At 46.6% G+C, this 27,950-nt stretch overlaps 1 protein-coding gene across 9 annotated transcripts in view; it reads left to right on the plus strand.

The window, feature by feature from the left end:
• Positions 1-27,950, plus strand: part of NIN (ninein) — a 69,624-nt gene that overhangs the window by 29,252 nt on the left and 12,422 nt on the right. For 5 of the 9 annotated variants that reach the window (XM_071809828.1, XM_071809824.1, XM_071809825.1 and 2 more), the window contains exons 6-27: positions 422-612; positions 1,729-1,875; positions 3,095-3,262; positions 4,557-4,693; positions 6,179-6,319; positions 6,498-6,672; positions 7,448-7,558; positions 8,544-8,633; positions 9,712-9,865; positions 10,185-10,306; positions 12,590-13,116; positions 13,840-15,837; positions 17,639-17,764; positions 18,192-18,261; positions 19,145-19,360; positions 19,737-19,850; positions 20,710-20,832; positions 21,358-21,471; positions 22,242-22,388; positions 23,298-23,453; positions 24,794-24,943; positions 25,749-25,847. In XM_071809828.1, the coding sequence (XP_071665929.1) occupies positions 422-612; positions 1,729-1,875; positions 3,095-3,262; positions 4,557-4,693; positions 6,179-6,319; positions 6,498-6,672; positions 7,448-7,558; positions 8,544-8,633; positions 9,712-9,865; positions 10,185-10,306; positions 12,590-13,116; positions 13,840-15,837; positions 17,639-17,764; positions 18,192-18,261; positions 19,145-19,360; positions 19,737-19,850; positions 20,710-20,832; positions 21,358-21,471; positions 22,242-22,388; positions 23,298-23,453; positions 24,794-24,943; positions 25,749-25,847 (5,276 nt within the window). Of the gene's footprint in view, positions 1-421; positions 613-1,728; positions 1,876-3,094; positions 3,263-4,556; positions 4,694-6,178; positions 6,320-6,497; positions 6,673-7,447; positions 7,559-8,543; positions 8,634-9,711; positions 9,866-10,184; positions 10,307-12,589; positions 13,117-13,839; positions 15,838-17,638; positions 17,765-18,191; positions 18,262-19,144; positions 19,361-19,736; positions 19,851-20,709; positions 20,833-21,357; positions 21,472-22,241; positions 22,389-23,267; positions 23,454-24,793; positions 24,944-25,748; positions 25,848-26,995; positions 27,057-27,950 lie in introns of those variants that run through there. The other 4 variants (XM_071809827.1, XR_011739485.1, XM_065839249.2 and 1 more) reach the window with 4 other exon arrangements.

Below are 27,950 nucleotides of genomic sequence, written 5' to 3' on the forward strand. Positions count from 1 at the left end.
GGAAAAACTAAGAAGAATTTCTTCCCCAAAGGGCTGTGGGGGGCATTGGAACAGGGTGCCCAGAGCAGTGCTGGAGTCACCATCCCTGGAGGGTTGGACAGACGGACATGAGGTTCTCAGGGACATGGGTTGGATGACGGTTGGACTCTATCTTGAGGGTCCCCTCCAACCAAAATGATTCTATGGTGGTATGCGCTGGTTGAACGCTGAGCAGGATCTGCTCCTTTTGGTAGAGTCCAACAGACCAGGATTTGCCATACCTCAAAATGCCAAGTGCTCTGGGCAGGATGAAGTCAAGCAAACAGTCCCATGGGGTTTGATGAGCAAGGAGGGAGGCTCTGCCCTGTGGCGTGCAGAACCCCCAGGTCTTCTGCTGGCCACTTGTGTGCAGAAACCAGAGTGGTTTTTCCCCCATTTCTAGGGCAGCTGCGCTTCTGGAACCCAGACGACCTGAACGCCTCCCCCGGAACATCGCTGCCCACCCCAGACTGGATAGAGGAGAAACTGCAGGAGGTCTGCGAGCACCTGGGCATCACCAGGGACGGGCACCTGAACCGCAAGAAACTCATCTCCATCTGTGAGCAGTACGGGCTCCAAACGGCGGCCGGGGAGGTGAGCGACCACGTATGGACCCGCTCACACCAGCAAGTACATCTGGGTTTTAGTGTGGCCCGCACAAAGCCTGACCTGCGGTTGACCGCAAGCCTAAAGCACAAGCGCTGCTTAACAGGTCGCTACTTGGAAAGGGGTTTTTCGGCTCCAGCTTGTGGCTTTCTGGGGAGTTTGGTGTTGAACCATCAGACGTGGGAGGGTGCTGTAGCACAGAGCAGCTGACACCATCGCGTGTGTGTCTTCTCATGCGATCGTGGAGTAAACATATCCTAGATTCCAAGCATGGCTCCTTAATCCCAGAAATCTTCTAGCTAGACAGTAAATATGGGTTAAAACATACATAGGTGGTTGCTTTTGATTTTCGTGAAGGCCCACGGGCGGTTTCTGTCTTCCAGGAAGAGTACAAGAGACAATGATTTCTTTAGCAAAAGGTCTCTTGTCAATTTAGGGCTTAGTCTTATAAAAAAATCAGACTGCTTTGCATCTTAAAATAACATGGTTTGTAATCCTTTCCTTCATAAAACATGTTTCTGAGCAGGTATTCCTTTGCAGCATTTGCAACAAAATGTTTTCAGGATATTAAAACATAAGCAAGGCAGAAAAGGGGGAGGAGAAAAGAATGGAGACAAAGAAATAGCGAGGGACTACCCCTAACATCTCTGATCCTAATAAGGTTGGTCTTGCTTTCAGAAAGCAGACTGCCCTGAAGCATAAAACAGATTTATTATAACCTTGCAGTGTCTTCCTATGGTTTTTTTTGCCTGGTCACTTCACAAGCTGCTGGGATTTTGGCATCTGTCTTGCTGCCTTACATTGAATTTCTGCGGTCACCCCGTCTCAGGAGCAGGGTGAAACAAGGGGGTTTTTGTGCTGCCTCACAAGGTGGAGGCTCCAAGATGAGCAGGAACATGGACACTTTTACAGGCAGGATTTTCATCGTGTTTGTGGCTCTGCAATTTTCTGTATGAAGGTTGCCGTACCATGTTAGGCTGGTGCAGGGTACCAGGGAACTTTGGCTTTGCAACCATGGGAATAGGATGCTTTCTACTGTGCCACGTTATTACCGTGGTGCTTCTGGCAATAACAGGTGTGATTTCTTTCCCCTGCTGCTTGCAGGTACTTGAAGAGGTGCTACATAACCTGGGGCAAGATGGCACCATGAGCGTAGAGGACTTCTTCTACGGCTTGTTTAAAAATGGAAAGTCACTGACACCTTCGGCATCTACCCCATACAGGCAGCTGAAACGACACCTCTCCATGCAGGTGAGAAACCCAGGTGGATCCCGAGGGAACGGAGCTGGTGAGGGGCTGGAGCACAAGTGTGATGGGAGCGGCTGAGGGACCTGGGGGGTTCAGCTGGAGAACAGGAGCTGAGGGGAGACCTTCTGATCTCTGAACTGCCTGAAAGGAGCTTGGAGCCAGGGGGGTCGGGCTCTGCTCCCCAGGAACAAGCGCCAGGAGCAGAGGAAACGGCCTCAAGTGGCACCAGGGGAGGTTGAGGTTGGATGTGGGGAACAATTTCTTCCCCAAAGGGCTGTGGGGCATTGGAACAGGCTGCCCAGGGCAGTGCTGGAGTCACCATCCCTGGAGGGTTGGACAGACAGACATGAGGTTCTCAGGAACATGGGGCAGTGCCATGGATGGGTTATGGTTGGACTCAATCTTGAGGGTCTCTTCCAACCAAAGTGATTCTATGATTCTAAGAGGAGAGAGAGAATTCCTTAGCAAATCCCACCTGGCCAGTCTCCTCCTCTTCCACATTTGTCCCCTGTGATGGGGCAGATGTGATTGTCCCCTTGCCCCATCATGGCAGCAGATGGTGGCAGAGCTTGACGTGTCCCAGTGAGCAGTGCAGCCAGAGTGATGGGGTGAAGCCGCTGCAGGTTTCCTCTGGATATATTGGGGTGTTTGGGGGATAATGCAGAAAACACCCTCATGGTCAATGGGAGTTGGGTCCACTTTACTGGTAGCGTGGCTTGGAGATGGTTCTTGCAAGCTGTGAAGAACAGTAAGTAAATGGTATAAATTGGATGCCAAGTGGTGGCCTGGGGTAGGCAGGAGACTGTGGGCATGCAGGTCCCATATCCTTTAAAGAAAAGAGTAATTAGAGTTTGATATCTGCTACCCATCTCTGCCTGGAAGCTGAGGGTTATAGCAAAAGTACCTGGGCACCTGCTCCCTGCAGGCTTTTGAGGGGAGGTGACGCTTGAAACCAGAAATGGACAGTGCAAAACCAACTTTTTGGAGCATCGAGGGCAGCTCTGAACTGTTCCTCCCCGGATTTACTTTAAATCCCGAGCGCCTGGTTGCGGTGCCTTGGGGTCAGCGGTGGCCTTCCTGCCGGGGGTTTGTGAGGAAGAGCCAGACCTTAATCCTTAATCTCCAGGGGGCTGTTAGCGAAATGACATTTATAAGCCTTTGTGGCGGTGGGGTTGGCGGACGCCCGGCTCTGCCCGCGCCCCATCGCTCCCTCTCCCGACAGTCGTTCGATGAGAGTGGCAGGCGCACGACCACCCCCTCGGCCATGCCCAGCACCCTCGGCTTCTGCCTCTTCTCCAGCCTGGACGACGGGATGGGCTACGGCTGCGTGGAGGGTGTCCTGGACTGCTGGCACCAGGAGGGCATCGAGAACAGCCAGGACATCCTCAAGGTAACCGGCACCTCCATCCCACCCTTTCTATTTGCACTTTTCATTATAATTTTCCACAGTTTGGGGTGCTGGAATGCAGCTGGATTATTCTTTTTCCCTCTTTAAAACCCCCCATCCTAACAACATTCCAACCGTTCTGGGAAATTTCCAGTCATTTCCCTTATTGAAATGATGGGGCATCCCAGAGAACTAAACGTTAATGATAAAAATGTGATGTGACTTCCAGCTTAGCTCGAAGAGGTCACCGATATTTGTAGAGAGCACTTTAATTCCTTTACTTTGCTAAATAGCTGCACTTACAAACCTTTTAGAGCTGGAATGACCTGAGTGATCACTTGTGCTGGGGCGGAGGAGTGCACTCGAAACCCTGCCCGGTAATGAGCGTTTTATTGTACAGAGTAAAAGGGTGATGCAGGTTGCAAATCAGAGACCTGAAGGAAACCCCATCCCTGTCCATCTAGAAGCTTTGGAAGGGAAAAGATAATTTCCTGTGTCTGTTGTGAGAGCATTAATGGGTTCCCAGCAGCGATGCTGACAGATTTCTCTTGGGATTTAATGCCTGCGTGGATATTGAATATCCAAGTTATAATAAATTCTGCTGTTGCAAAGGCTTTAAAACTCACTAGTAGTGTGGGCTTGTGCTGGCCGGTTTGCTAAGCTGGTGCTGGCTTTGCTGGACTGGCGCTGCACGCCTTTACCTGTGCTTCTGCTCGTTGCTTTCCACTGGTAGCTCGCTCTGTTACTGGTGTCACTGGGGTGGTTTCTCCAGTGTACACAGAGTTTCAGCCCCACCATTATTCCTCCTGCACTTAGAATGAAGTTGAAGGAAATTACAAAGCGTTACGGATGATTTATTTTCAAAGAGGTGGGATCTTTGCTACCAAACACCTCCTGCGAGGCTTCTCCTGTGTCATCTCTGTTGCAGGAGCTGGTTGTGTTTAACATGAACATCTTCAGCCACTTTCCTTGCGGCGTTTTAACATGTAAAAAGGACAATGTAGTTAGGTCCCCTAGAGGATTAATACTTTTAATCAGGCGTGGGCTTAATTTCCTGTTGGTCTTGCAGCACAACCAGGACACTTTCCATCTCCGCAGCTGGCTGCAGCTCTTTAGCGTCGGAAGGTGACAGAAATGTCTGGTTTATCCCCCCACGGGCATTTGCGACAAGTTAATCAGCAAGCAAAGATCTTCCCTGAGCCTCCTCGTTTTATTCTGTCACTTCACATACAAATGTCTCCAGGCTCCTGCAGGGCAGGGAAGCTCGTTCTGCTCTAACGACGCTGTTGTTTTGCAGGCTTTGGATTTCAGCTTGGACGGGAAGGTGAACTTGTCAGAGCTGACGCTGGCGCTAGAAAACGAGCTCTTAATAACCAAGAACGGAGTCCACCAGGCAGCCCTGGCGAGCTTCAAAACGGAGATCAGACACTTGCTGTAAGTCACCGGGATCGCCGGCTGTGCCGCGTCCTCCCGGCCTTCTCCGTTTGGCCAAGCAGATGCTTAATTAGCAGCTGATTAATGGCAGCTCGTAGCACCTCTCCAAGCGGCAATGGAAGGGTTGGTTCTCTGTTAGCTTGGGCAGAAACTTTCAACCCTCTTGTTTTGCGTGGGTAGAACACTCAGAAGCAATTATTACAGAAAAAATATACTTAAAGTAAATTTTAAAACTATTTTCAGCCCCTCTCTGTGGTCTGGAAATGGCCACTGCACTCTGCAATGGTCATTGATGGCCAAGGAATGCAAGACTTAAGACAGAGGCTGGTGCAATTTGATAAGCAGTACACCTAATGCTAACTGATTTCGTGCAGTGGTGTCACACACATTTAGCCGTGTGACAGAGGTGCGGGTGAGGTACAAAAACACTGCGCACCACTCACCTTTTCCATTTGAAAGTCAACACAATTTGACTTTGCACTGGACTTGCCATGCAGGCTTGTCCAGTGTGAGAGTACAGGGGGTGGAAAGTATTTCCCTATATATATTTCCTTGTATGTATATTTATTAATTTATAAATTATGCACGTGCACCACTGAAGCTCAAGTATTTCTTCCCACACACCAGTGGATCATCTTGTCCGGCCCACTCGGGGACCCTTGCTCGAAGCATTTGCACCCTCAGGTTGCATCCGTCTGCCACGTGCACAAGTTCTATTGCTTGGAGGTGTTTTATTTGTGCTGCAAAGCTTTGAATAGAATCACAGGAGGGTTTGGGTTGAAGGGACCTTCCCAGCTCCCCCGGTGCCCCCCTGCCATGAGCAGGGACATCTTCACCAGCTCAGGTTGCTCAGAGCCCCGTCCAGCCTGGCCTGGGATGTCTCCAGGGATGGTTCAGCCACCACCTCTCTGGATCTTCATGTGACACCATAGATGACTTTTGCTGGTCGTTAAGACTGTGTGTGTGTTCTGTTAACTCTGTTTTACCCCTTGTGCTTGCGAGCTGCCCACTTAGGTTGTATGAAACCTCACAAGATGAGGTTTCCCACTGTTGGTTTGCATCTACATGTCTAAATACCTTTTTATGTTCACTCAAAGATATTTTGTCAAGTTTCCATCAAGAAAGCTGCTCAAGGTAGCAGATCTTACAAGCTTGTGATCAAAATCAGACTGGATGTAGTGTAAGGATGAAGTGGTGAAGGTAATAAAATGGTGAGAACAAGTAAATGAGGCAAAAAAATGTCTTGTAAAAATGGTGTAGTGCTACAATTTGCAGAGCTAGAGCACAGCTGAGGAGTTCAAGTGTTGGGGTCTCAGGAACTTCTTGGGGATACCAAGAGAGGTCCAGAGCCATCATTTCTAGTGACCAAGTGCAGCTGATGATAAAAGGCCCTTGGAGAGCTTTTTGAGATGTTCTTCTCTGCCAAGCCACCTTGTAGGGGACCAGGAGGGGCACCCTGACCCAGGCCGGCTGTCCTTCCCTTAGGGAGCGGGTTGACCAAGTGGCCAGAGAGAAAGAGAAGCTGCGGTCGGACTTGGAAAAAGCCGAAAAGCTGAAATCGCTGATGGCCTCGGAAGTGGACGACCACCACGCCGCCATCGAGCGCCGCAACGAGTACAACCTCAGGTACGGCATCCCAGCTCAGCCCTCCCGTCTTCTTCGGGATCACCGCTGCGGCATCGCGGGGTCTCAAGTGATGGAGCTGGAGGTTTTGTGCCCGCTGGTTGCCACCAAGCTCGACTCGCAGCGGGATTTGCACCTTGATTCTTTTTCCAAGCTCTTCTTCCTTGTGATGTCTCTGTAGGAAGCTGGACGAGGAGTACAAGGAACGAATTGCAGCTTTGAAGAACGAGCTCCGGAGAGAGCGGGAGCAGATCCTGCAGCAGGCTAACAAACAGCGGCTGGAGCTGGAGCAGGAGATAGAAAAGCTGAAAATAGATGAGAACTACACCCGGGACCGCCTGGCCCTTTCCCTGAAGGTAACGGGAACGAAATGCAGCCGGCATTTTCCCCCCAAAAGGGGCAAAGATGCTCAAAAGTGGGGAGCGATGCTTGCAACATCATCCTTGTTGAGAGGCTGTGTTATAGTGTGCACGTTGAGCTGGTGGAGAGTGATTTCAGCAGCAAGATAGAGGCGTATCCATGAGAATTGGGTTTTTTGGGTCGCCTTGGCAGGTTACTCCTTGGATTCATAAGGCTCCAGTTGGAATCTCTGCTGCCATCAAGTGCAGAGTGTGTGTGTGTACAGCTGTCGGATGGGCCGGCTGCCTTGCTGGCTGTTTTGCTGTCCAACCTGGAGATAATGTCTTGATAAAGCTTAAAATATTGCTTAAAAAGAAAACTCTAAAGCAAGTTTGTTGTTACACCTTTGGATAAAGTACCTGCTGTCTAATGGAACGGTATCATTCACACATGACCCCATAGATTCACATCCTTTTCCAACATTTTATTACGAAACACTTCAGTCACTATTTTCTTCTGAATCTGGCAGCTGCATTACTGTATAATTTAAAGCTTTTTAACCCGAGGAAATGTTAAAGGTAATGGTGTTGTCTGACAAACAGAAGTTGCTGGTTTGATGTGACAGGAGGGCTTGTATGTGCATGGGTAACAAATTCACATTCCTCTCTGAAGCTTGTAGTGGTGTTTTACTCCGACTCAATGGGAGACGACTCTTCCCGAGTGGGTTACCACGTGCTGATGTTTTCCTTCTCCAAATGCTGATGCTGTTGTGGGGGTGTTTGTTTGGTGCAGGAAAACAGCCGCCTGGAGAGCGAGCTCCTGGAGACAGGAGAAAAACTGGCCGAGTGTGAAAGTTTGGCAAGCAAACTGCAGAGGAACTTGGAGAACGTCCTGGCCGAGAAGGTAAATCCTCCTGTTCCCAGTGTGCGTCCAGAATTAAATCGCTATTCAGTTACTGCACTCAAGCTGCCAATTTAACTCATAGCTGGAGGTTTTCGGGGTGCCTATCCAGATGTGAGCGAGGCACATGCCTTGTAGATGTGCACCACCTGATGGATTTACAGTTAAGGAAATTAAAGATATCCAACTTTAGCAGTAGTTTTAAACCATTTAACATTAGCAAGCCCTGCAGTAAAGAAGTCATCCTGCAGATTTGCAGGGATTTTTTTCCCCAGCACATAGTTGTGGGTAGGCCCAATGCGCGTGTGCTTTCTAAGGCAGATGATCCACGAGGTGTTTGGTGCTACTCTGCTAAACTCCGGTGAAAACCAAGGTGAGCAGCAGATCATGGTTGTACCACAGAATCATGTAATAGAATCATAGGATAGTTTGGGCGGGAAAGGACCTTCCAAGCCCATCCAGTGCCACCCCTGCCATGAGCAGGGACATCTTCACCAGCTCAGGTTGCTCAGAGCCCCGTCCAGCCTGGCCTGGGATGTCTCCAGGGATGGTTCAGCCACCACCTCTCTGGCCAACCTGGGCCAGGCTCTCACCACCCTCAGCATAAAAAATCTCCTCCTCAGAATATCACTTCTCCAAAGACATTTCTTTGTGTGTGCACCTATAGACAGAGGCTCATATATGAGGATTCTCACCCAGCATCTGTTTTCCAAACTCCTTTAAAGTCAGGACTATTTATCCAGCTGAGAAGTGCATATGCTAAACCAGACAGCTGTGGTCTGAAATCCAAGTTAGCATGAGAGCTATGGTGAGATGGCAGGCAGTGTTTTTTAGGGAGGTTGCTCATTGTCTCCTACCCGCAGGGGAGCAGATTCTGCGTATTTCAAATAACAAACAGAGGGGAGAGGGCGCAGGCTGCAGGACGGTTTGCCGATGGCATCCGGGCTGTTTGGTGGGAAAATAACTGGATCCCTTGGTGCTGTTTCAGTTTGGTGACCTGGATCCCAGCAGCGCGGAGTTTTTCCTGCAGGAGGAGAGGCTGGCGCAGATGAGAAGCGAGTACGAGCGGCAGTGCAGGGTGAGTGGAGACCTGGCACCCGTCTGCCCTTTCTGCAAACTACACACGAGGCCTTTCTTGGCTTATGAAATAACTTCCTGCAACTCTGAATTGCAAATGAAGAGCAGAAATAAGATATATCCAAGTTTTGGTGGTTTCCAAACCAGTAGTATTTTCTTAAAATAAAACTGAAAATGTAAAGTATGGCTTCTCCTGCCCAAATCTTGCATGGCTGAAATACTTATTTAAAGTGGGCCTGCAAGTTACCTGTTTACATGTCTACTTTCTGATGACCACTATGGTTACGAGCATTCGGTTCCTCTGTTCTGCATGATCCTTTTCATTCAATAAAGAGCAACCTTGGCTAAAGGCTGTCTGATCTGAAACAACACGGTAGGCCTGTTAGGAAATGGCAGTTTGAAAGCAAAGATTGTCTAGCAATATTTGTTGAATTGATGCTTCTTGATACGACATTGCTTGAATATGCAACTGATTTATTTTTTTGAGTACTGGCAGATATGAATTGGTGCTCAGGGTTCACTTTCCAAGCCTTTCAAATCTGCAGAGCTGTGTGTTTAGACATTTGGGGATTCGTTTTCCTCAATAAACGCTGAGCACATGGCATTTGGCACAAACACTTGGGATGTTCCGCTGGCAAGCGGGCAGAAGTACCAGATGGTAAATGCAGTAATGAGGGTATCTCTTTGCTAATTTGATCTTTTGCTTCTGATTTGATTTTTCAAGCCGATAAGTGCTTGAGGAGGTATTTCTCGACTGTTTGAAAATGTTTCCAAGCTGCTGTTTAAAAAAGGTTATAGGAAGAAGGAATGAAGTGAAAGGTCCTGGAGCACAATATGCTTTAGAGGCAGAATATATCCAAGCTGTCAGTCTGTAGAAGGTTTTGCTCTTTTAGTAAGAAATGCATGTGTTGGAACCTGGAGAAGGGTGTTGTTTAGCTGATGGGGCATGGCTGACTGTGGCGTGACGGCAGGATTATTGACAAGTCTTTCCCTGCTGTAATTCCCTTTCCAACATCTCATCATGGGAGATGCTCAGCTGCCTTGGTTGCTTTCACTCAAGCTGCTTTCTCCCCTCTCAGGAGCTGCAGGACCGGATAGACGAGCTGCACTCGGAGCTGGAGGAGTCCCGAGCCCAAGGCAAAGCGCTCAGACCCCCACTGAAAAGTTCACTGTCGGAAGAGTTCGACATCGAGTTCAAAATTCACGGCAATAGCGGTATCGAACCCGACCAAGGTAAAGCACATCTCCTCTATCACCAGTTCAGCACTATAGTTATTTATCGTAACATCTTAGAGGCAATTACGCGAAAACTTACCCAAACCTTCACAATTAGACTCAAACACCACCTCTGTTTTGCTGTTTAACATTAAGTGGAATGCAACCGATGTATTATATTCAAAGCTGGAGTTAATGTTTGCCGTTTCTTGTCTGTGTGATGGGAATTTGAGAGGTGCGAGTAGCTGCCTAAGCAAATTTAAATTGATGAAATAATTCTGTTGAGAATAAGTATCTTTGTGCTTCAAGAATATGTATATAATTACTGTTTTTAAAGGACTTGGTTCCGAAGACTGCAACCCATTAAATATGAGCATAGAGGCAGAAATGGCTATTGAACAACTGAAGGAGCAACATCACAGGGATCTACATGACCTCAAACAGGAGCTTGAAGACACAGTAAGCTATTTCAACTTCACAGTTTTTCCAGCCTCATCATACAGGTGGAATGGTCTTAAATGACTTTTAATTCCTGGTCAAATTATAACCTTTCTGTGGAATGTGAGGCTTTACCTTCTCTGCTCTTTCTGCACGTTGGTGGGCGAAGGAGAGGGCTGAAAGAATTGTAGAATCACAGGATGGTTTGGGTTGAAGGGACCTTCCAAGCTCATCCATGAGCAGGGACATCTTCACCAGCTCAGGTTGCTCAGAGCCCCGTCCAGCCTGGCCTGGGATGTCTCCAGGGATGGTTCAGCCACCACCTCTCTGGACAACATGGGCCAGGCTCTCACCACCCTGAGGGCCAACAATTTCTTCCTCATGTCCAGCCTGAATCTCCCTCCTTTAGTTTAAAACCACCACCTCTTATCCAATCCCACCAGGCCCTGCTAAAATGCTGCAGTAGATCCCCCCAGCTCAGGAGAGAGCAGTGAGCCTTTCTGAGGCCATATTGTGTTTTTTGTCTGGAAAACCTGCTGCATCCAAATTATCCACTTAATTCCTGCTGGCGTGGGATCATTGTGGGTTAGAAAAGCTGCCGGCAGGAGCCTGCGGTGCTAAATGCCGTGCTTGTGTGGTCCCGTGGTGTTGAGATGCGACCTGTGCTGTGGGATTATGGAAGCTCTGCTGTTATCATAGCTGTGCTGCTGAAAATTGGCAGTCAGCTCCCCATTTGACCCAGGTGGCCAAAAAGGCCAACAGCATCCTGGCTTTTACCAGCACTGGTGTGGCCAGCAGGCCCAGGGCAGTGACCGAACCTGTGCTGGGCACTGGGGAGGCCAAACCTCAAATCCTGGGGTCAGTTTTAGGCCCCTCACAACATAAAAGCCCTTGAGGTGCTGGAGCCAGTTGAGAGAAGGGAATGGAGCTGGTGAGGGGCTGGAGCACAAGTGTGATGGGAGCGGCTGAGGGACCTGGGGGGTTCAGCTGGAGAACAGGAGCTGAGGGGAGACCTTCTGATCTCTGAACTGCCTGAAAGGAGCTTGGAGCCAGGGGGGTCGGGCTCTGGTCCCCAGGAACAAGCGCCAGGAGCAGAGGAAACGGCCTCAAGTTGCACCAGGGGAGGTTGAGGTTGGAGCTGGGGAACAATTTCTTCCCCAAAGGGCTGTGGGGCATTGGAACAGGCTGCCCAGGGCAGTGCTGGAGTCACCATCCCTGGAGGGTTGGACAGACGGACATGAGGTTCTCAGGACATGGGGCAGGGACAGGGGTGGGTTATGGTTGGACTCAATGATCTCGAGGGGCTTTTCCAACCGAAACTATTTCATGACTTTTTGAGTGTCCATCTGCAGATTAATCTTTCCACACATGCAGAAATCTCTGTTGGCTCTATGTGGAGAAATTTTGGGTCAAGATGTGTTTAGGAGGCTGGGGCAGCTCTGCTGCGGTGCCTGTGGTAGTAGAGTGAGCTGGCAGAGCCACCATTGTGTCCTGGGCACGCTGTTTCCAAGCAAGAAAGACTTGCCTTGCTCTGGTGTCCTTGTTTGTTCTGCAGGAGTCATTCAGGTCCAGAAGGTGGGGGTCCCATCAAGCTTCCTGTGCTCACCTTATATGATTATAGTTGTTATAGAACTATAACCTGTTCATTTTGTGTATGGCATAACACAGGTGCACTGAAACTGCGTTGTGATGAAGCTGGGATGGGAATGGGAAAAGGGAACTGATGAAATAATACTCCCAAATCATTATTACACTGAAATCATTCATTTTGCTTAAGGGTTTGTCTCATGTCACTTGTAAAAGTGAAATAAATAAAAATAATCTAAAAAAACCCACCACACAAAATCACAAATACACACAAGAACAATAAAGAAACAAAACCAACTGACCAACAAACCTTTTTAAAGGGAAAGGCCTTGTCTGCCTTATAAATTGGGGAAGGTTTTGAAGAAGTAATCAATCAGTGGAATAATCAATGAAAGAAATAGCCCGCTTGCAATTTGCAAAGCTAATTTAGGGCTTGGAAGTTGCTGTTTGCTTCTCTCCTTTTCTTTCTGCTACAAATTTGTTTAATGGAAAAGCCTGAATTTCACTGGCTACTGCATAACAGTCTTTATCACAGCAGGAAATGAAGCTGAGCGCTACAGCATTCCTAGCAGGTGAAATCCATATAAGATGCGAATGCGTAAATCAAAATGTTCTGTAGAATATATGGAAATACGTAACAGAGAAACGTTGAGAAAGCATCTATGTAGAACATTCTGTAGGAAATGAACCGTGTGGTCTGTGTTTTCCTGTTTGTAGGTGAGCCAATACGAAAAGCAGCTGAACGAGACAAAAACCCGCTGTGAAAAGGAGCAGGAGGAGCTGAGGCAGAAGTACGCTGGGGAGATGCACGTCATGGAAAAGCAGATAGCTGCCCTTACAAATCAAATTGCAGAGCTGCAAGGAGAGGCAGCGCTGCTCAGGGAGCAGCAGGAAAAGCTTGGCTGTGAGCACAACGATGAGAAAAACAAACTAAAGCTGAGTTTCGCTGAGGAAAAAGCCAATTTGCAAGAACTACTGAGGCAGGAGCACGAAGAAGACGTCAGAGCCAGGCTGGAGGAGGTGAATGAGAAGTTCGGTCGAGAACGGGAAGAACTGATTCAAAACGGTGTCTGGGTGGAGGAAAAGATGAGGGGTTTGGTGCAGACGCTGCAGGAAGAGAAGGGAGAGCTGGAACGTGGCTTCCGCGAGCAGCTGGAGAGGATGGCGGAGCTGCATGCCCTGGAGAAGGAGAAGCTCCAACAGGAGCTGCTGAGGAAGCACCAGCAGGACCTGGAGGAGGAAAGGTGAGTGTCACCTCCGTGGCCTGGCGTGGTGGTCACCTCCGTGGCCTGGCGTGGTGGTCACCTCCGTGGCATGGTGAGCAAGGTGTAGTGCAGAAATCAGTCCCAATGTTTAATTCACCCATACTGATTGTCACCTGTGTTATTCCAGAGCACTGGGCTGCTATCCAGGGGCTTCTTCTCTGACCTTTCTCAGATATTTATATTGATTTTTAGCTCACCCGGAGGGAGCAATAGTGTTAAAGCATAACCAGGCGTGATTAATTTTGAGCTCTGTTCAGGATCCCTGGGCTTTACAAGTCCTTGCTTTGTACTTTTAAAGCGTTTGGGTATTTGCAGTTGTTCTTTTCTGAAGAAATCAATGCTTTTTTAGCCAGGACTGAGTGTCAAAAGAAACTGAAATTGCCCCTGTGACAGGGAGAGGTGGGGGTAGGAATGATCTACCCCCACAAATCAGATTAATAGAAGGGCATATCTTGTACATGAAACCTTTTCTGAGGGTGTTTTGTGAGTTACAGTTTGCCAGTGCAATTAGACTTGTATTTTTGAGATTTCAACGACTTGCCCTAAATTTAACCTTGGCTCTCTGAAACATCCATCGAATCACGCTTCATCTAAAACTCAGTGAAAAAGTAATTTTTCGGTTTATTTTATTGAGCCTGAAATGGCGTTTGAACCTCCAAGTTAGCCCAGAGTTTGGTAATATGTTATGTTAACCGTGTTTAGGAATAAAATGGCAAGTGACTATAACAGAAGAGCATCTCATGCAGAAACTCAGTTTTCTGTCGACACACAAACACTTGTGAGTAAATATGAAGAAAGGATCCAAAACCTAGAAGGACGTCACCAGCGAGAGCTGCGTGAACTGGCCGAGCAGCAAAGAGAGGAGAGGTCGCGGTGGGAGTTGGAGAAGGATGAGGTTGCTGAAGCCCACGAGCGACTGAAGGCGAGTCTGGCAAATGAAAAAGCCGTTTCAACTGCCCTGAGCCTGGAGAAAGATCTCCTGGAGAAGAACTTCAAGGAAGAAGTGAACAAGCTCGTGTGCGACAGAGAGCAGCTTCAGAAGGAGCTGCAGGACCTGAGGAGCGCTGCTGAGGAGCAAGAGAAAGAGCTGAACGATAAAATGACGCAGCTCCAAAAGGACCACGAAAAAGAGCTGAAGAACAAAGACGAGCGTATATCCGTGGTGGAGGAAAATGGGAAGCTGGTTAGGCAAAAGCTGGAGAGACTCAACAGTGAACACAAGCAAGAGAAAGAAGACCTCAATTCCAAACTTCTTGCTTTGGAGAGTTTAAACCGAGACATTTGTGTAAGAGCAGAAACTGAAAAGGCCGAGCTGAGTCTGGAAATCTCAGACCTTCAAGGGAAAATACAGAAATTGCAGTGGGAGACCTGTAGCTTTTCGGCTCTACAAAATCATTATAGGCTCCTGGAAAATGAGTATGCAAAAGCAAAGAGCAAAATCGCTGCTTTCCCTGGTGCGGCGCCTCTGGGAGATGATGCGGATGTCTTCTTAAACCTGCAGAAGGTGCACGAGCGAGCGGTGAAGGAAAACGTGCGGATGGCGGCCGAGATCCTGAGGCTGCAGCACAGGCTGCGGGTGACGGAGCGGGAGCCCCTGCGGCCCCCCAGCTCCAGCTCAGAACCATCTCAGCCGCCGGATGACACAGATCCCGTTTTCGAAGGGTTGCCCAGCGATTGTGAAGATGCAGAGGAAGGAACGGATTCAAATGTCCTCCTCCTTTTGGAGGCTGATGCCACAGACCCGGAAGAAATGAGTGAGATTGATTCAGATTTGGAGAAACCATTTGCTCAAGCCCAAGCAGGTGGCCGTGTCCTTGAGGTACAGATGCAAGGAAGGAAGGCAGCGCTGGGAGCTGATGGCAATCAGGATCGTGATGAAAATCAAGAGCTGATTTCTTGGGTGCCTCTGCTGCAAGAAAATAAAGACCTTGAGAAAACTCTTGAGCGAGCACCCAGACCAAAAACGCTACACAGGGATGTGAAACAGCAGAAGGTTCACCTGCTAAATCACAGAGTAGCTCCCAAAAATAAAGGGTTGGTTTCTGATGCTTTGAAGCTGCAAGTTGAGCTTGAGAAGGCTGAAGAACTGAGTGAAGCCCCGGTCCAGCTCGATCGCGCTCCTGGGTTGGCAAATGGTGACTTGAAAAGCGTAATAGCTCAGCTTTGGACAAGGGTGAAAGAGTTAGAAGGCAGATCAACGGCACAGGCTCAACTTCTGTTGCTACACGAAGAAATTCAGGAAGAAAATGAGGATCTGAAATCTCAAATGATAGAGTTAGTCGAAAAAAATAGAGTGCTAGAAGACAACCTGCGTAGGCTGAGCAGCCTTCATTGCCAACTAGAAGGAAGTAAACTGGAAAGTATTAAACTCAGAGAGGAAAACACAGAGGTCCTCCAAGATGTCCAAGAACAAGATACTCAAGGGAACGTCACTGCACACAATGACAAGTTAAGGCTGCAGTGCCAGCTGGGGAAACTGGAAGAACACGGAGCCATGTCTACAGGTCAGCAAGGCAAACGTGCCCAAAGCAACAGCGCGGTGACAGAAACGTCGTCGGAAAAGAGGGACCTGCTGGAACCCGACAGAAAGCTGAAGGAGAAAACAGCTGCTGGGCTCAAGCCCAAGGAGGAGAGGAACACCGTGCCGCACGGCTTGCAAAGCACGTGCGCTGAGCTGCAGCAAAAAGTTGATCTTTTGAGGTAACGTACTCTTAGAAACAAACCCCAAAACACTGTGGGAAACGTGGCGGCCCCACGGGAACCAAATCTAAAAAACTAACCTAGCGTCCCGCTCATCGCTTCGTAGCCGCCTCCTGCTGCTCGGCAGCTGCATTAACCATGGTAGTTTAACTCTGGTTAGAAACCGGTGCCTTGGACTCTAACAGTGGACAGGCTGATTAATCGTGGATAACGGCGGTTGAAATAAACCTGTGAGACTCACTCCTCTCTGAGCGTGGCCTAACACTGTATGGTAAACCAGGAGCAACCCGCCAGCTCTTCTGTCTGTGGATGTTGTCACCTTCGCAATGTGTAGCTGATGGTGCATCAGAAACCCCTGTGTTTTTGTGTCCAAAATACCACGGTAACATTTCCAGAATGCTTTTAGCTTTTACTAATATCACCTCTTCACTTGGTCTGTGCCTTTCTGATACTGAATGTTACTTGGAATGCTGAAAGTGCTTCTATTTTTCCCAATATTTAAGTTAATACTACAGAATTACGGTAACTTTTTGCCCAGCGGGAGCACTTAAGTGTTAGGAATCCATCAGGTGTGTGATATGGTAACCGCAAGGATTATTTTGGAGGCCATAAAGTGCCTGCAAGTGGCTTAATTATTGTTCAGCACCAGCTTCCTGCAGGAAATTGGGGTTTTTTTTGGGTATTGCACCATGGTTAAGTTATTTTTTCCAGTCGTCTCAGGACAGAAAAAGCACTTTAACACTGCTCTTCCCAGCATGCTGGGTTCTAGAAACGGCTGGGGAAACAGCCCACTCTTCTAGGAGTCTGCATATTTTGGTGTTAAGCTGGTTAAAGTTATGTCCTTTGTAACTTAAGGACTGAAAGACATAGAATCACAGAATCCCAGAATGTGAGGGGTTGGAAGGGCCCTGGAAAGCTCATCCAGTGCAATCCCCCCATGGAGCAGGAACACCCAGCTGAGGTTCCACAGGAAGGTGTCCAGGCGGGTTTGAATGGCTGCACAGAAGGAGACTCCACAACCTCCCTGGGCAGCCTGGGCCAGGCTCTGACACCCTCACCAGGAACAAGTTGCTTCTCAAATTCAAGTGGAACCTTTTGTGTTCCAGTTTGTACCCATTACCCCTTGTCCTACCATTGGTTGTCACCGAGAAGAGCCTGGCTCCATCCTCCTGACACTCCCGCTTTCCATATTGATCCCCATTAATGAGTCCCCCCTCAGTCTCCTCTTCTCCGGCTCCAGAGCCCCAGCTCCCTCAGCCTTTCCTCACACGGGAGATGCTCCACTCCCTTCAGCATCTTGGTGGCTGCGCTGGACTCTCTCCAGCAGTTCCCTGTCCTTCTGGAACTGAGGGGCCACAACTGGACACAAGATTCCAGGTGTGGTCTCCCCAGGGCAGAGCAGAGGGGCAGGGGAACCTCTCTGACCTACTGACCACCCCCTTCTAACCCACCCCAGGTACCATTGGCCTTCCTGGCCACAAGGGCCCAGTGCTGGCTCATGCTCACCCTGCTGTCCCCAGGACCCCCAGGTCCCTTTCCCCTACGCTGTGAAACTTTTACTAGGTATCTTAGATTTATAACTAACTTTAGCTGTACAAAAACATGCATGAAAAGCCCCTTTTTCAAGGATCTGGGAAGCACTCTTACTAAATGAAATGTAAAATCTGGGTACAGTTTATACATAAAATAAGTCAATTGTAGCTTTGTGTTGAAATATTACAAGTAGTTTAGGCTTTTAGGGATTTTTCTCCCTGTGGGCCTAGATGATCTAATAGAGTTTACGCTTGTCTCTCTGCCACAGGTGTGAAGCCGAGAAGCTCAGGGAAGAAAATACTGTTCTGAAAAACGAGGTGACTTTATTAAATGAGGAAGGCAACGCTTCCAGCCTGAAGCTGAGGGAGCTGAATGGATCCCGAGAAGAAATGCGGTAAGAGTTCAGCGGGACCTGCACCACATCTGCACCTTCGGGCTCTCCCTGAGGTGCTGGCAGGATGGTCGCATCCCTTTTCTTAAAGCTCCTTGGTGTGTTAGATGTTCTACAAAACCTGAAATGGGGTTATTCTATGGTGCCTTTGGAAATCCAACCAGCTGCCAGTTTATTTGTTGTCCTTTTCCCTGCTGTGATTTGTCCTGCCTGTTCCTAGAGCCAAAGCAGGGGCTTAAATGTAGGGGTTGAGATGACCCAGTGACACATGCAAACCAGGAGCTACTTATGAGCTGACCTGATGTGATTATTCTGGTTTCAGCCACGGCAGGGCTTGTTGGGCTGGGTTATGTCAAAAAACAGCCCGTTCTCGTAGACGTGTATATTAAGAAGTGACCCTCGTATTAATGAGCTGCCTTTCTTTCCTTAGGCAAAAGATAGAGACCGTGAGAAAGGAGAAGGTGGCTGTACAGAAGATGGTTGACAACCTGAAAAAGCAGGTATACGACTTCTGCAGAAATCATCACTGTATAAAAGCTGTTCCTTAGACGGCCACAAAGGCAACCAAAAATGACCACTATATACATTTAATTTCTTGATAGATGTTCTCATTAATTCTTTGGGATTGATATGAGGCTTGTTTGACCTAAACAGAAGACAACTGCAATGCTGCTGTAATTATCTTGCTTACAGACTTGAGAACGCTTTTGTAAAGTTTATTTAATAGAAATATAAAGTTGAAAATCTTTATTTTGTAGTCTCTGTGTGTAATGCTTATGGGAAACAGAGGTTATGTGAGTCAGCCTCTATTTACTTCCCAGCGAGCTGGCTCCAGGAGTCCTGTCAGCCCTGACCATTTGCTCATATCCGTGAGACTGCAACTTTTATTTTAAGGGTGGTTTGTTATGCTAAACTGCAAGGTAAAAGGTTTAAGTAGCTCTTACATCCTTGTCCCTCTTGTTATTGCTTTGTAAAACTCTGCTTGCTCAGAATAATCCACTGGCTCACCAGCACAACCCTCGAAATGGGAAGGAGGAACACGGTGCTTTGCCAGATGACTGGTACCATAACTGCTATAATTAAGGCCAATTATGAGAAATTAACAATTTGTAAGGCTGACCATCAGGTAGATTCCTACTCCTAAATATGCTTCTACTTGATTTGGCAGATAATTAGAGCCTGAAGCAAGTTAAACAGCTACAGGGAAATAAGTGGTGCTACAGAGAAGAGAGTAGAGTTAATAGCTGTGCCCCGCTGCTCAGAGTCACCCTTAAACTGGAGTGACACTTGGCACTTCTTTTAATCATCTTTAGAAAGGAAATGTTTTAAAATCTCATCTCTGGTGTAAATGCAGTCATTGCTGACACTACTGTCCCAATCCAGGTAGCAGATCTGAAGACCAGGAACCAGCAGCTGGACTCTGAAAATACAGAACTGAGCCAGAGGAACTCCAAAAATCAAGCAGATGTGCAGGATCTGAACCAACAGCTGGCGAGGGTGCTCAAGCAGAAGGAAAGGGAGGCGGGCAAGTGTACGCTGGAAGAATGGGAAAAGGAGAGACTGGTACTCAAAGAGGAACTGGAGAACTCCAAAGTGAAGGTAGGAGCTTACACTGTGTCTAAGGGGATGAGACAACTGAACTTTTAGGAGATGCTGTGGAATGAGCGTCCTTTTCTTGAGCTTTCCAGGGTCTTTCAAAGCTGAACTTTCCTAAGTGTGATCTGCAAACGTACTTGTGTGCGGCAGTGGGAGGGGAAAGCGTAGCAACAGCCAAAAGCAGCCAGGTAGAAGTGTGGGGGTTTGTCCTGAAAACGGAGCTTAGTGATGTTCAATATTTACCTGCGTTTTCCAGCCTGCCTGTTCCGTTCAGTCCAGTGCCATCCCAGCTCACACCCGTGTCACGGCTTGCAGCATCCTCTGGTTAACCTTTGTCACTCTGCACGTCTCCTAAGTTGAAGCCTTATACTTTTTGCAGTTATCAACTATGGTGTCTTCCCTGGAGATGGAGCTGTCAAAAATGAAGGTCCAGGCTCATCTATTGGAGCAGGAGAACCACATGCTCAAGCAGGAACTTGAGAAGACAAAGCAGGTACGGTGTTCTATTTGAGTGCCATCAGATACCGCTGGCTGGCTCTTAATGTGCCCTGCGCTCTTGCCCGAGTTGGAAATAGCTGATTTATTTAAAGAAAGGTCATAACAGTGGGGGAACATAAAACCTCTTGAAACAGTCTCTTGGTACAATGCAGAATTGTTCAAATAAGGTTTGTTTCCCCTGGCCTTCGCCAAAAGGTCTCCCAGAGTAGTGGATCTTGCAAAGCCAGGCTTTGACAATGAAGGTTTAAAGCTCTAATTTAGGAATGGACACAGCTTTTCTAGTTTGTGCACACGGTATAGGCAGGGGAACATTTTCCCTGTGTACCTGGTGATACCCATGTAGCTCCATTCAAGGATGGAGCGTTTCCTCTCAGAGATAATTCCTATTGCTAAACCCATCTGGAGATTGACATCTCACAGCTTCTGAGGATCATTTCCTGGAGTGTTTGGTTATCACCTGTGTAAACGTGGTTCAATCCGCTGTAAATATATGCTAATAAACATAGATAATGAAGGCTACAAATGTTAGCTCTCCTGATTAGGGCCCCACAAAGTAATTTCCTTTACAGCATCAAGCACTCATTTGATGCACCCAATGCTTAGGATTGATAATGGTCTTAAAAAGCAAAGGCAGATGAGGCCTATTCAGTGAAGAGTGGATTGTGGCTTGAATGTAATTAAAGACAGAAGATTGAGCGAGCAAAGACAGAGCAGCATGGGAGAAGGCAGAGTGTTAAGCTGAAGCGCTGTATCAAATAGGAAAAGGATCAGAAGTCAGGACTATGGTATTTCTTTTGCATGCAAAATTTGGAAACAGCACAGAAATGCAGCTGTGAGGGGTTTGTTTCCCACAGCTGCCCAGATGTCCCGACCTCTCGGACCTTCAGAATGAAGTTTCGAGCTTAATTACTAAAAATGAAAAGCTGCAGAAAGAGAAGGAAGCCCTGAGTGAGGAATTAAACAGATGCATTGATAAGGTGAGAACGAACTGCAAATCCGCGGTGCTACCTACATGCTATAGTGGGCTGTTGAAATTCTTATATCAGTATCTGTATCACTCTAACTTGTAAAAACACTTTGGATTTTATTGTTTTACCTTCAAGCCAGATAAAGGCTTAGTTGCCTCTGTCTTTTTTTTCCTAGCTGGTTTTAGAGAGAAAGCTTAGATTGGGGAGGTCAGCTTTGCTTTACTTTCATTATATAGAAAATTCCAACCATTGCAAAGAACAGAGGCCTGGATATAAATATTGCAGGTGGGACAAGGAAGACAGTGTTATTGTGCTTTTATTGCAACTCTAACATATTCTGATGGTGAACTTGAGCAGCGTAACTGATACGCACACTATAAATAATGATCTCATTGTGTGGAGATTCGGGCTGAAGGGTTTTTTTGCTCTCCCGCAATTTTCCCTGCGTAGCTGTAACTCCCTCTGGCTTAACACTTGAGTCAAATTGAGTTAAATCCGGAATGAGTCGGGCTTACCGATGTAATCTTATTTCAGGTAGCTCAAGTAAGCTGCTTAGAGAACGCAATCGGCAGCTTGAAGCAGGAGCAGAAGACCTGGGAACAGCAGAGCCAGACCCTGAAAACACAGCTCGCCGTGTCACAAGAAAAGGTATAACAGTGGGTTTTATTATAGCCTGAGATCAAAAGCACTTTTAAAATCTTTCAGTGCCTTTTTTTCATAAGAAACGGCCATCTCCTAATGGGTGCGAAGATGTCACGCAGCTAAGAATGGCCGCTTTGATGGGCTTTCCAAGTGACATTCTTAAAGGACAAGAGGCAACTTGTTAAATGCAATGAGGGATGTTTTTCCCTGAGAATGAGCTATGTTGTTGTGCATCTAAAAGTTCCTTTTGCCAATTCATTCTGCCTGGTTATTCCTAAAATATTGCAGGGCCTCTGCTCTTCTGTCCATGGCTCATCTCTCTACCAGGCGGGGGAAAATGGCTTTTAGCTGGGCTGATGACACTTGAGGTTTCTTGTTGGCCGTGGGCCATGAGGAAGAATAAATAATTCAAGAGAAATCTTCTCTTCCCAGCATGTCACAATAAATATACGGGGTGGAAGGTGTCTCTGAATGCAATATCATTGCTGTATTCAGAGTCACAGAATGGACTGGGTTGGGAAAGACCTCAGAGATCATCAAGTCCAACCCTTGGTCCAACTCCAGTCCATTGACCAGATCGGTTCCTAATTTGGAACAGAAAGTCAGAAAAACATTTAGCATTTTTAAAGGGGGCTGTCAAAGCCCCTTTGAGTTAAAACCTCTTCGATCCGCGAACCTAAATGTGGGTGATTTGTGGTGCATACACATCCTAGCAAACCAAAGTTAGAAGTGTTGGTCCAGTGAAGGCCAAGCTGTGTGTTCCTGCTCTTTGACAGGTTCAGAGTCTTGACGAAACGCTGCAAAACGCCAACCTTCAAATGTCCCGACTCCAATCGGACTTACGGGCGAGCCAACAGGAGAAGGAGGCTCTGAAACAAGAAGTGATGTCTTTGCACAAGCAACTGCAGAATGCCAATGAAAAGGTAACGGCTTCGGGTGCCTCGGGGTCAGCCAGCTTTGCATGCTGGGGCTTACCGACAAGTGATATAAAGCTAAAGCTTAAAGGATGTGGCTGCAAAAAAGCTCTATTTTAATGTTCTCTGTATTTAGTAGTTTCTATACAATCTTGCCAGATTGTATATAAAGCGCAGATTTTAAAGTTATTTTTAAAACACAAAAAGTTTTGACTATAAGGTCATATCAGTCCATCTCCTGAGTGTCCCTTCTTCCCTCGAAGAAATCTTTTGCGAAAATGATTTAAAATCTGTGGGACATGTATGAATTTATACCTATCAAAGCTACACGCTCATTAACAATCAAACTAGTAATTGACAAGGGGGTCTAATTTTCAGTCAGACTTGGTTTTGAAAGGCACAGTATTATGTCGGCCTCTTAACTGATGAGGAATTGTCACTGAAGGAGGTTGTAGACAGCAGTCTTGGGATTGGTATTATGAATTCAGTCACTAATTTGGCTCATTTGCCGTGTAATTAAGGAATATTTAATGTCCACATGGAAAAGAGGCTGTTTCAGAATTGTACAACAGGAACTAAATTACCGCTATTACTGAATAATATATAATAGCGAGTTGTATTATTTGCTTGATGAGGCTGTGAAATGGAGCACGAAGCGCTTTTCTGTGCCGTTGAACTCCGTGCCCTCGCATCACCCACTCTGGCGCGCAGCTATTAGCCGGGATTTTAGCAAAAGGAAGCGCTTTGGATTGGCACCGTGATTAATATGTTGGGTTTCTTGGTGGAAAACATAGGGTGGGAGGAGGACGGGAATCCTGCAGCTTTAGAGTTACTGAAAGCCAATTAAAACCCACCTGAACAGAGAAAATGTCTGCTTCTTTGTTGAAGGCCTAACCCTGCAATTCTGTCTGTCTTAAGAATCGGGTTCTAGAAGGGGCTGTGCCTTCCTCAGGGCTGCAGGACCACCAGGAGCAGCTGATGGACCAGGAGCAGCAGCTGCTGCGGCAGGAGAACGAGAGGCTGCAGAGAGAGGTGCAGAGCGCTAAGACGGACCTAACGCACTCCAGGGAGAAGGTAACGAGAGCAAGGTGTGACGGATCACAGGTGGACCCTGTGTGCTAGGCAAGGCTCAGTGACTCGTGTTGGAACAGGCTGCCCAGGGCAGTGGTGGAGTCACCATCCCTGGAGGGGTTTAAAAGGCATTTAGATGAGGTTCTTAGGGACGTGCTAGAGTTAGGTTATGGTTGGACTTCATGATCCTGAGGGTCTCCTCCAACTGAAATTATTCTATGATTGTTTGGCAGAGGTAAAACAGGAGAGGATAGTTGCTCATTAGTTTGCAGAAAGAATGCACAATTGAATAGTTTTTCACAGAATCACAGAATCACACAGAATTCCAGAATGTCAGGGACCGAAAGGGACCTCAAACTCATCCAGTGCAATCCCCCCATGGAGCAGGAACACCCAGCTGAGGTTCCACAGGAAGGTGTCCAGGCGGGTTTGAATGGCTGCAGAGAAGGAGACTCCACAACCTCCCTGGGCAGCCTTGTCCTACCATTGGTTGTCACCGAGAAGAGCCTGGCTCCATCCTCCTGACACTCCCCTTTTCCATATTGATCCCCATGAATGAGTCCCCCCTCAGTCTCCTCTTCTCCAGCTCCAGAGCCCCAGCTCCCTCAGCCTTTCCTCACACGGGAGATGCTCCACTCCCTTCAGCATCTTTTTGTAGAATCATAGAATCATTTTGGCTGGAACAGACCCTCAAGATCATCAAGTCCAACCATAACCCACCCCTGGCACTGCCCCACGTCCTGAGAACCTCATGTCCGTCTGTCCAACCCTCCAGGGATGGTGACTCCAGCACTGCCCTGGGCAGCCTGTTCCAATGCCCCACAGCCCTTTGGGGAAGAAATTGTTCCCCACATCTAACTTCAACCTCCCCGGTGCAACTTGAGTTCATAATGGGCTGATTGAGAGATAGGGACTGATATCTTATCCATGCCAGATAGCACTAAGTATGCCCTTTGTTTTCCTTTATATCTGCACTGAGTATGTGGACACGCTTACGATGTTTCAAACAGCTCGTTTTTTAAAGAAAATCCTGATAATCCTTGTTTAACATTCTGGTCCCACTTTCAGTTAACACCCTTCACATTTTTTTGCTTTCGTGAGAAATTCTTAATATTCTGAGCATTCTTTAAATTCAGTTTCTTGGCGCACAGCATTAGGCAAATTATGAGGAGGAGGAAGGGAAAGACCTTTTGTTCCTCAAAGCCTAAATGTAAAAAATATACCAGAATCTGTTATGACTCCGAAATCGATTGGTACTCGGTATTTTAGATGATGTAAATGTAACTTGATATTTGAATGGTCTGGAATGTCCTTCCCCATTTGTTCATCTCTGGTCTCTTTAGATCCGACAGCTGGAATCCACAATCCTTTCCCTGAAGCACCAAAAGCATCAAAGCCAGTCGGGTATCGTCAAAGCCATAGAGCAAGAGAAGTTAAGCTTGAAGAGAGAGTGTGAACAGCTGCAGAAGGAGTTGTCATCTGCAAACAGAAAGGTGCGTTTTAGGTGGTAAATGTGACTCAGTGCAAGACTTTGCATCTCTAAGAGCTAATGTGGTAAGCTGTAGTTTTCTCTTTTTACTCTCAGCTTTGTGTTCTTGGTCTCACAAATCCCTGTCCCAAGGAGCTGACTGTCTCTGTGCTTCTGCAGAGTGGGCGTTACCACTTTTAGATTAAAAATCAGTTGCGCTGTCTACTCTTTGAAAATTGTGTCAGAGTTGCTGTATAACATTGTCTTAGAGTGGAGCATCTCCCATGTGAGGAAAGGCTGAGGGAGCTGGGGCTCTGGAGCTGGAGAAGAGGAGACTGAGGGGGGACTCATTCATGGGGATCAATATGGAAAGGGGGAGTGTCAGGAGGATGGAGCCAGGCTCTTCTTGGTGACAACCAGTGGTAGGACAATTGACAATGGGTTCAAACTGGAACACAAGAGGTTCCACTTGAATTTGAGAAGAAACTTGTTGCTGGTGAGGGTGGCAGAGCCTGGCCCAGGCTGCCCAGGGAGGTTGTGGAGTCTCCTTCTCTGCAGCCATTCAAACCCGCCTGGACACCTTCCTGTGGAACCTCAGCTGGGTGTTCCTGCTCCATGGGGGGATTGCACTGGATGAGCTTTCCAGGGCCCTTCCAACCCCTGACACTCTGGGATTCTGTGAGATATCACTTTTAGCAAAACATTTCACTTGTCCAGATACCTGTGTCTTTTAATCTTGAATTGTCTTCATGTGCATTGATTTGTGACTTGCCTGTTAAAAAAGACAAAATAAGAAATGACCATCTAAAGTAACTTCTTGTCCTTAACAGATCAGTCAGATGAATTCTCTTGAACGTGAACTGGAAACCAGCTCAGAAAATGAAGGGCTAAGAAAAAAGCAAGTCAAACTGGACGATCAGTTAATGGAGGTACTTTTATATCGGTACTGAATAGTGTGGGGCTTCATCACTATCTCATTGAATCTATGAGTTTATGTTAAAATATTCTATATGTGTAGGAACACAGGAAACTAATCAAAGCAAGAATTAATCTCCTCTAGTGCCTAATCTCATCTTTCATGATCAAGACGTTACTGTGACAAACACGTTTCTCTTGTTGTGATTCCTCGTAATTCACATAAGGCTTCAGTTATAAAATCAAAGAGCGAAGAAATGTTGTTTCTGAGCTTGAGGCAAGGCTAACACTTCCATTTTCCTTCCTGAAACATGTAACCTCGAGTTTCCTAACTAATATTTGTGTAATACTGCTCTAAACCTGTTCCTATTTACTGTGGGAGTAATCTGCTGGATTTAAACCTTGCTATTTAATCCAGAGCGTGATAGATGAACAGTTTGCATAGTTTGCTGTTAATCGAAAGGCACGTGTGAGTGAAAACTTCAACTGAGGGTCTTCCCGAGCCTGCTGTAAATGTGGATGTTTGGTCAGCACTGCTGGAGATGGATCATGCTGGATCTTAGGAACATTGCATTATTTGATGTCCTCCTTTACAGGAATGGCCAAATTATGCCTGAAGGTCAGGCAAGACCTGCGAGTTGTGTCTCAGCGGTCTTACCTAAGCTTCATCTCCTGAATTTGAGTTTAAAACAGAACATAAAAAACCCACCACAATTTTGACTTGTTCAATAAATCAAAGCATCTTCTAAATGAGACTTTCCCAACACTGTTTATTAATAGACTTCATGTTTTTCACAAGTAAGCAAATGGGAAATGTTGTGCTGAATCTACTAAGTAACTAGCTGTAAAATTGTAAAAAACTTGATTAGAAAAGATGAGATTTTGACAAGTTACTGAGAAGACTTGTTTCTATGCCCTGCGCTTTTCTTTGTACAGTCTTAATTAAGCTTGGGGAAAATTCCAAACACTCTTAAACCCTTTTGTATGAACATCAAGCATGGAATAGCGTTTTCTCCCAAAGCTCACGTTTCAAACGCGCAGGACTTTAGTTACTCCTGATAGGACTTTCTGAGCAGGTGTGTGTAACATTCACTTAGCACTTGATGACTTCTAACTTTCTCTTTTGTGCCTGTTCTCCTTTGTTCGTGGCTAACGTGTCTAGAGCTCAGTGGTTGGAACTAGCAGAGAAGGGTGCAGTTCTCTTTCTGAAATAGTGTGCGAAGGTAGAGCAATCGTTTTCAATGTCCTACCCTAGCATGGAGAAAACATTTATTTTATGGATTTATTTATTTTTTTTATTCCATTTATCTTTTAAGTAAAGAAGCCACTATTCATTTTAATAGAAGATTTTTACTTGGGCAGCCGCATGAAAATCTTTGCGGTCAGTATATTGTGCAGTTTGATTCTGTAGGCCAAATTGCCTACTCCTAAGACATTGCCATGAAAACAGAAAGAAACAATCAATTGCATTCAAAAGAATAAAACTGAACATAAGAAAATGAAAAGTGGCTCAACCCCTTCCTTCTAACCCATTGATTGTGAGGCTTGAAGGTGTTTTCATATTTATCTCCGATATCTGCATGCTTTCTCACCAGACTGTCAAATGTTTCCTTAATATTAACTGTGTCATCCTTAATAGTTTAGCAAGCTCGTTATTGTTCCACTTTCTTCCACAAATTAATGACAAGACTGTACTGTTTTCATTAGCCATGCAACTGGTATTTATTTTAAGGTGCCATTAATATTAACTGTTTCTTCAGCTCTTCTATTAGATATTTGTGTGCCTACAGGAAACACTAAACAAATTCAATCACAAGCTCAATATTTTTGCTGTTTCTATTGTCAATAAAATAATAGCTCCTTTGCAGACAAGCTGATTCAAGAGAACGTCCCGATAGCTTAAAAAATACAAATAGTTTTATTTTAAAATACATACAAACCTGTTGGTTGTTTACCTGGGCCAGCAGAGATGTACAGATGCTGGGATGGCCAGAAGAGCTGCTTATAGATGATTATATTACAAGAGATGCTTACAGATGAACTCAATAACTGACATATAATTATGAATTGAGGCCTTAATTCTACCGCTTCTGAAAGGTAAAGTTAAAACCACTGCC

Source organism: Patagioenas fasciata, chromosome 5, assembly GCF_037038585.1.
Source record: "Patagioenas fasciata isolate bPatFas1 chromosome 5, bPatFas1.hap1, whole genome shotgun sequence".
NCBI lineage: Eukaryota > Metazoa > Chordata > Aves > Columbiformes > Columbidae > Patagioenas > Patagioenas fasciata.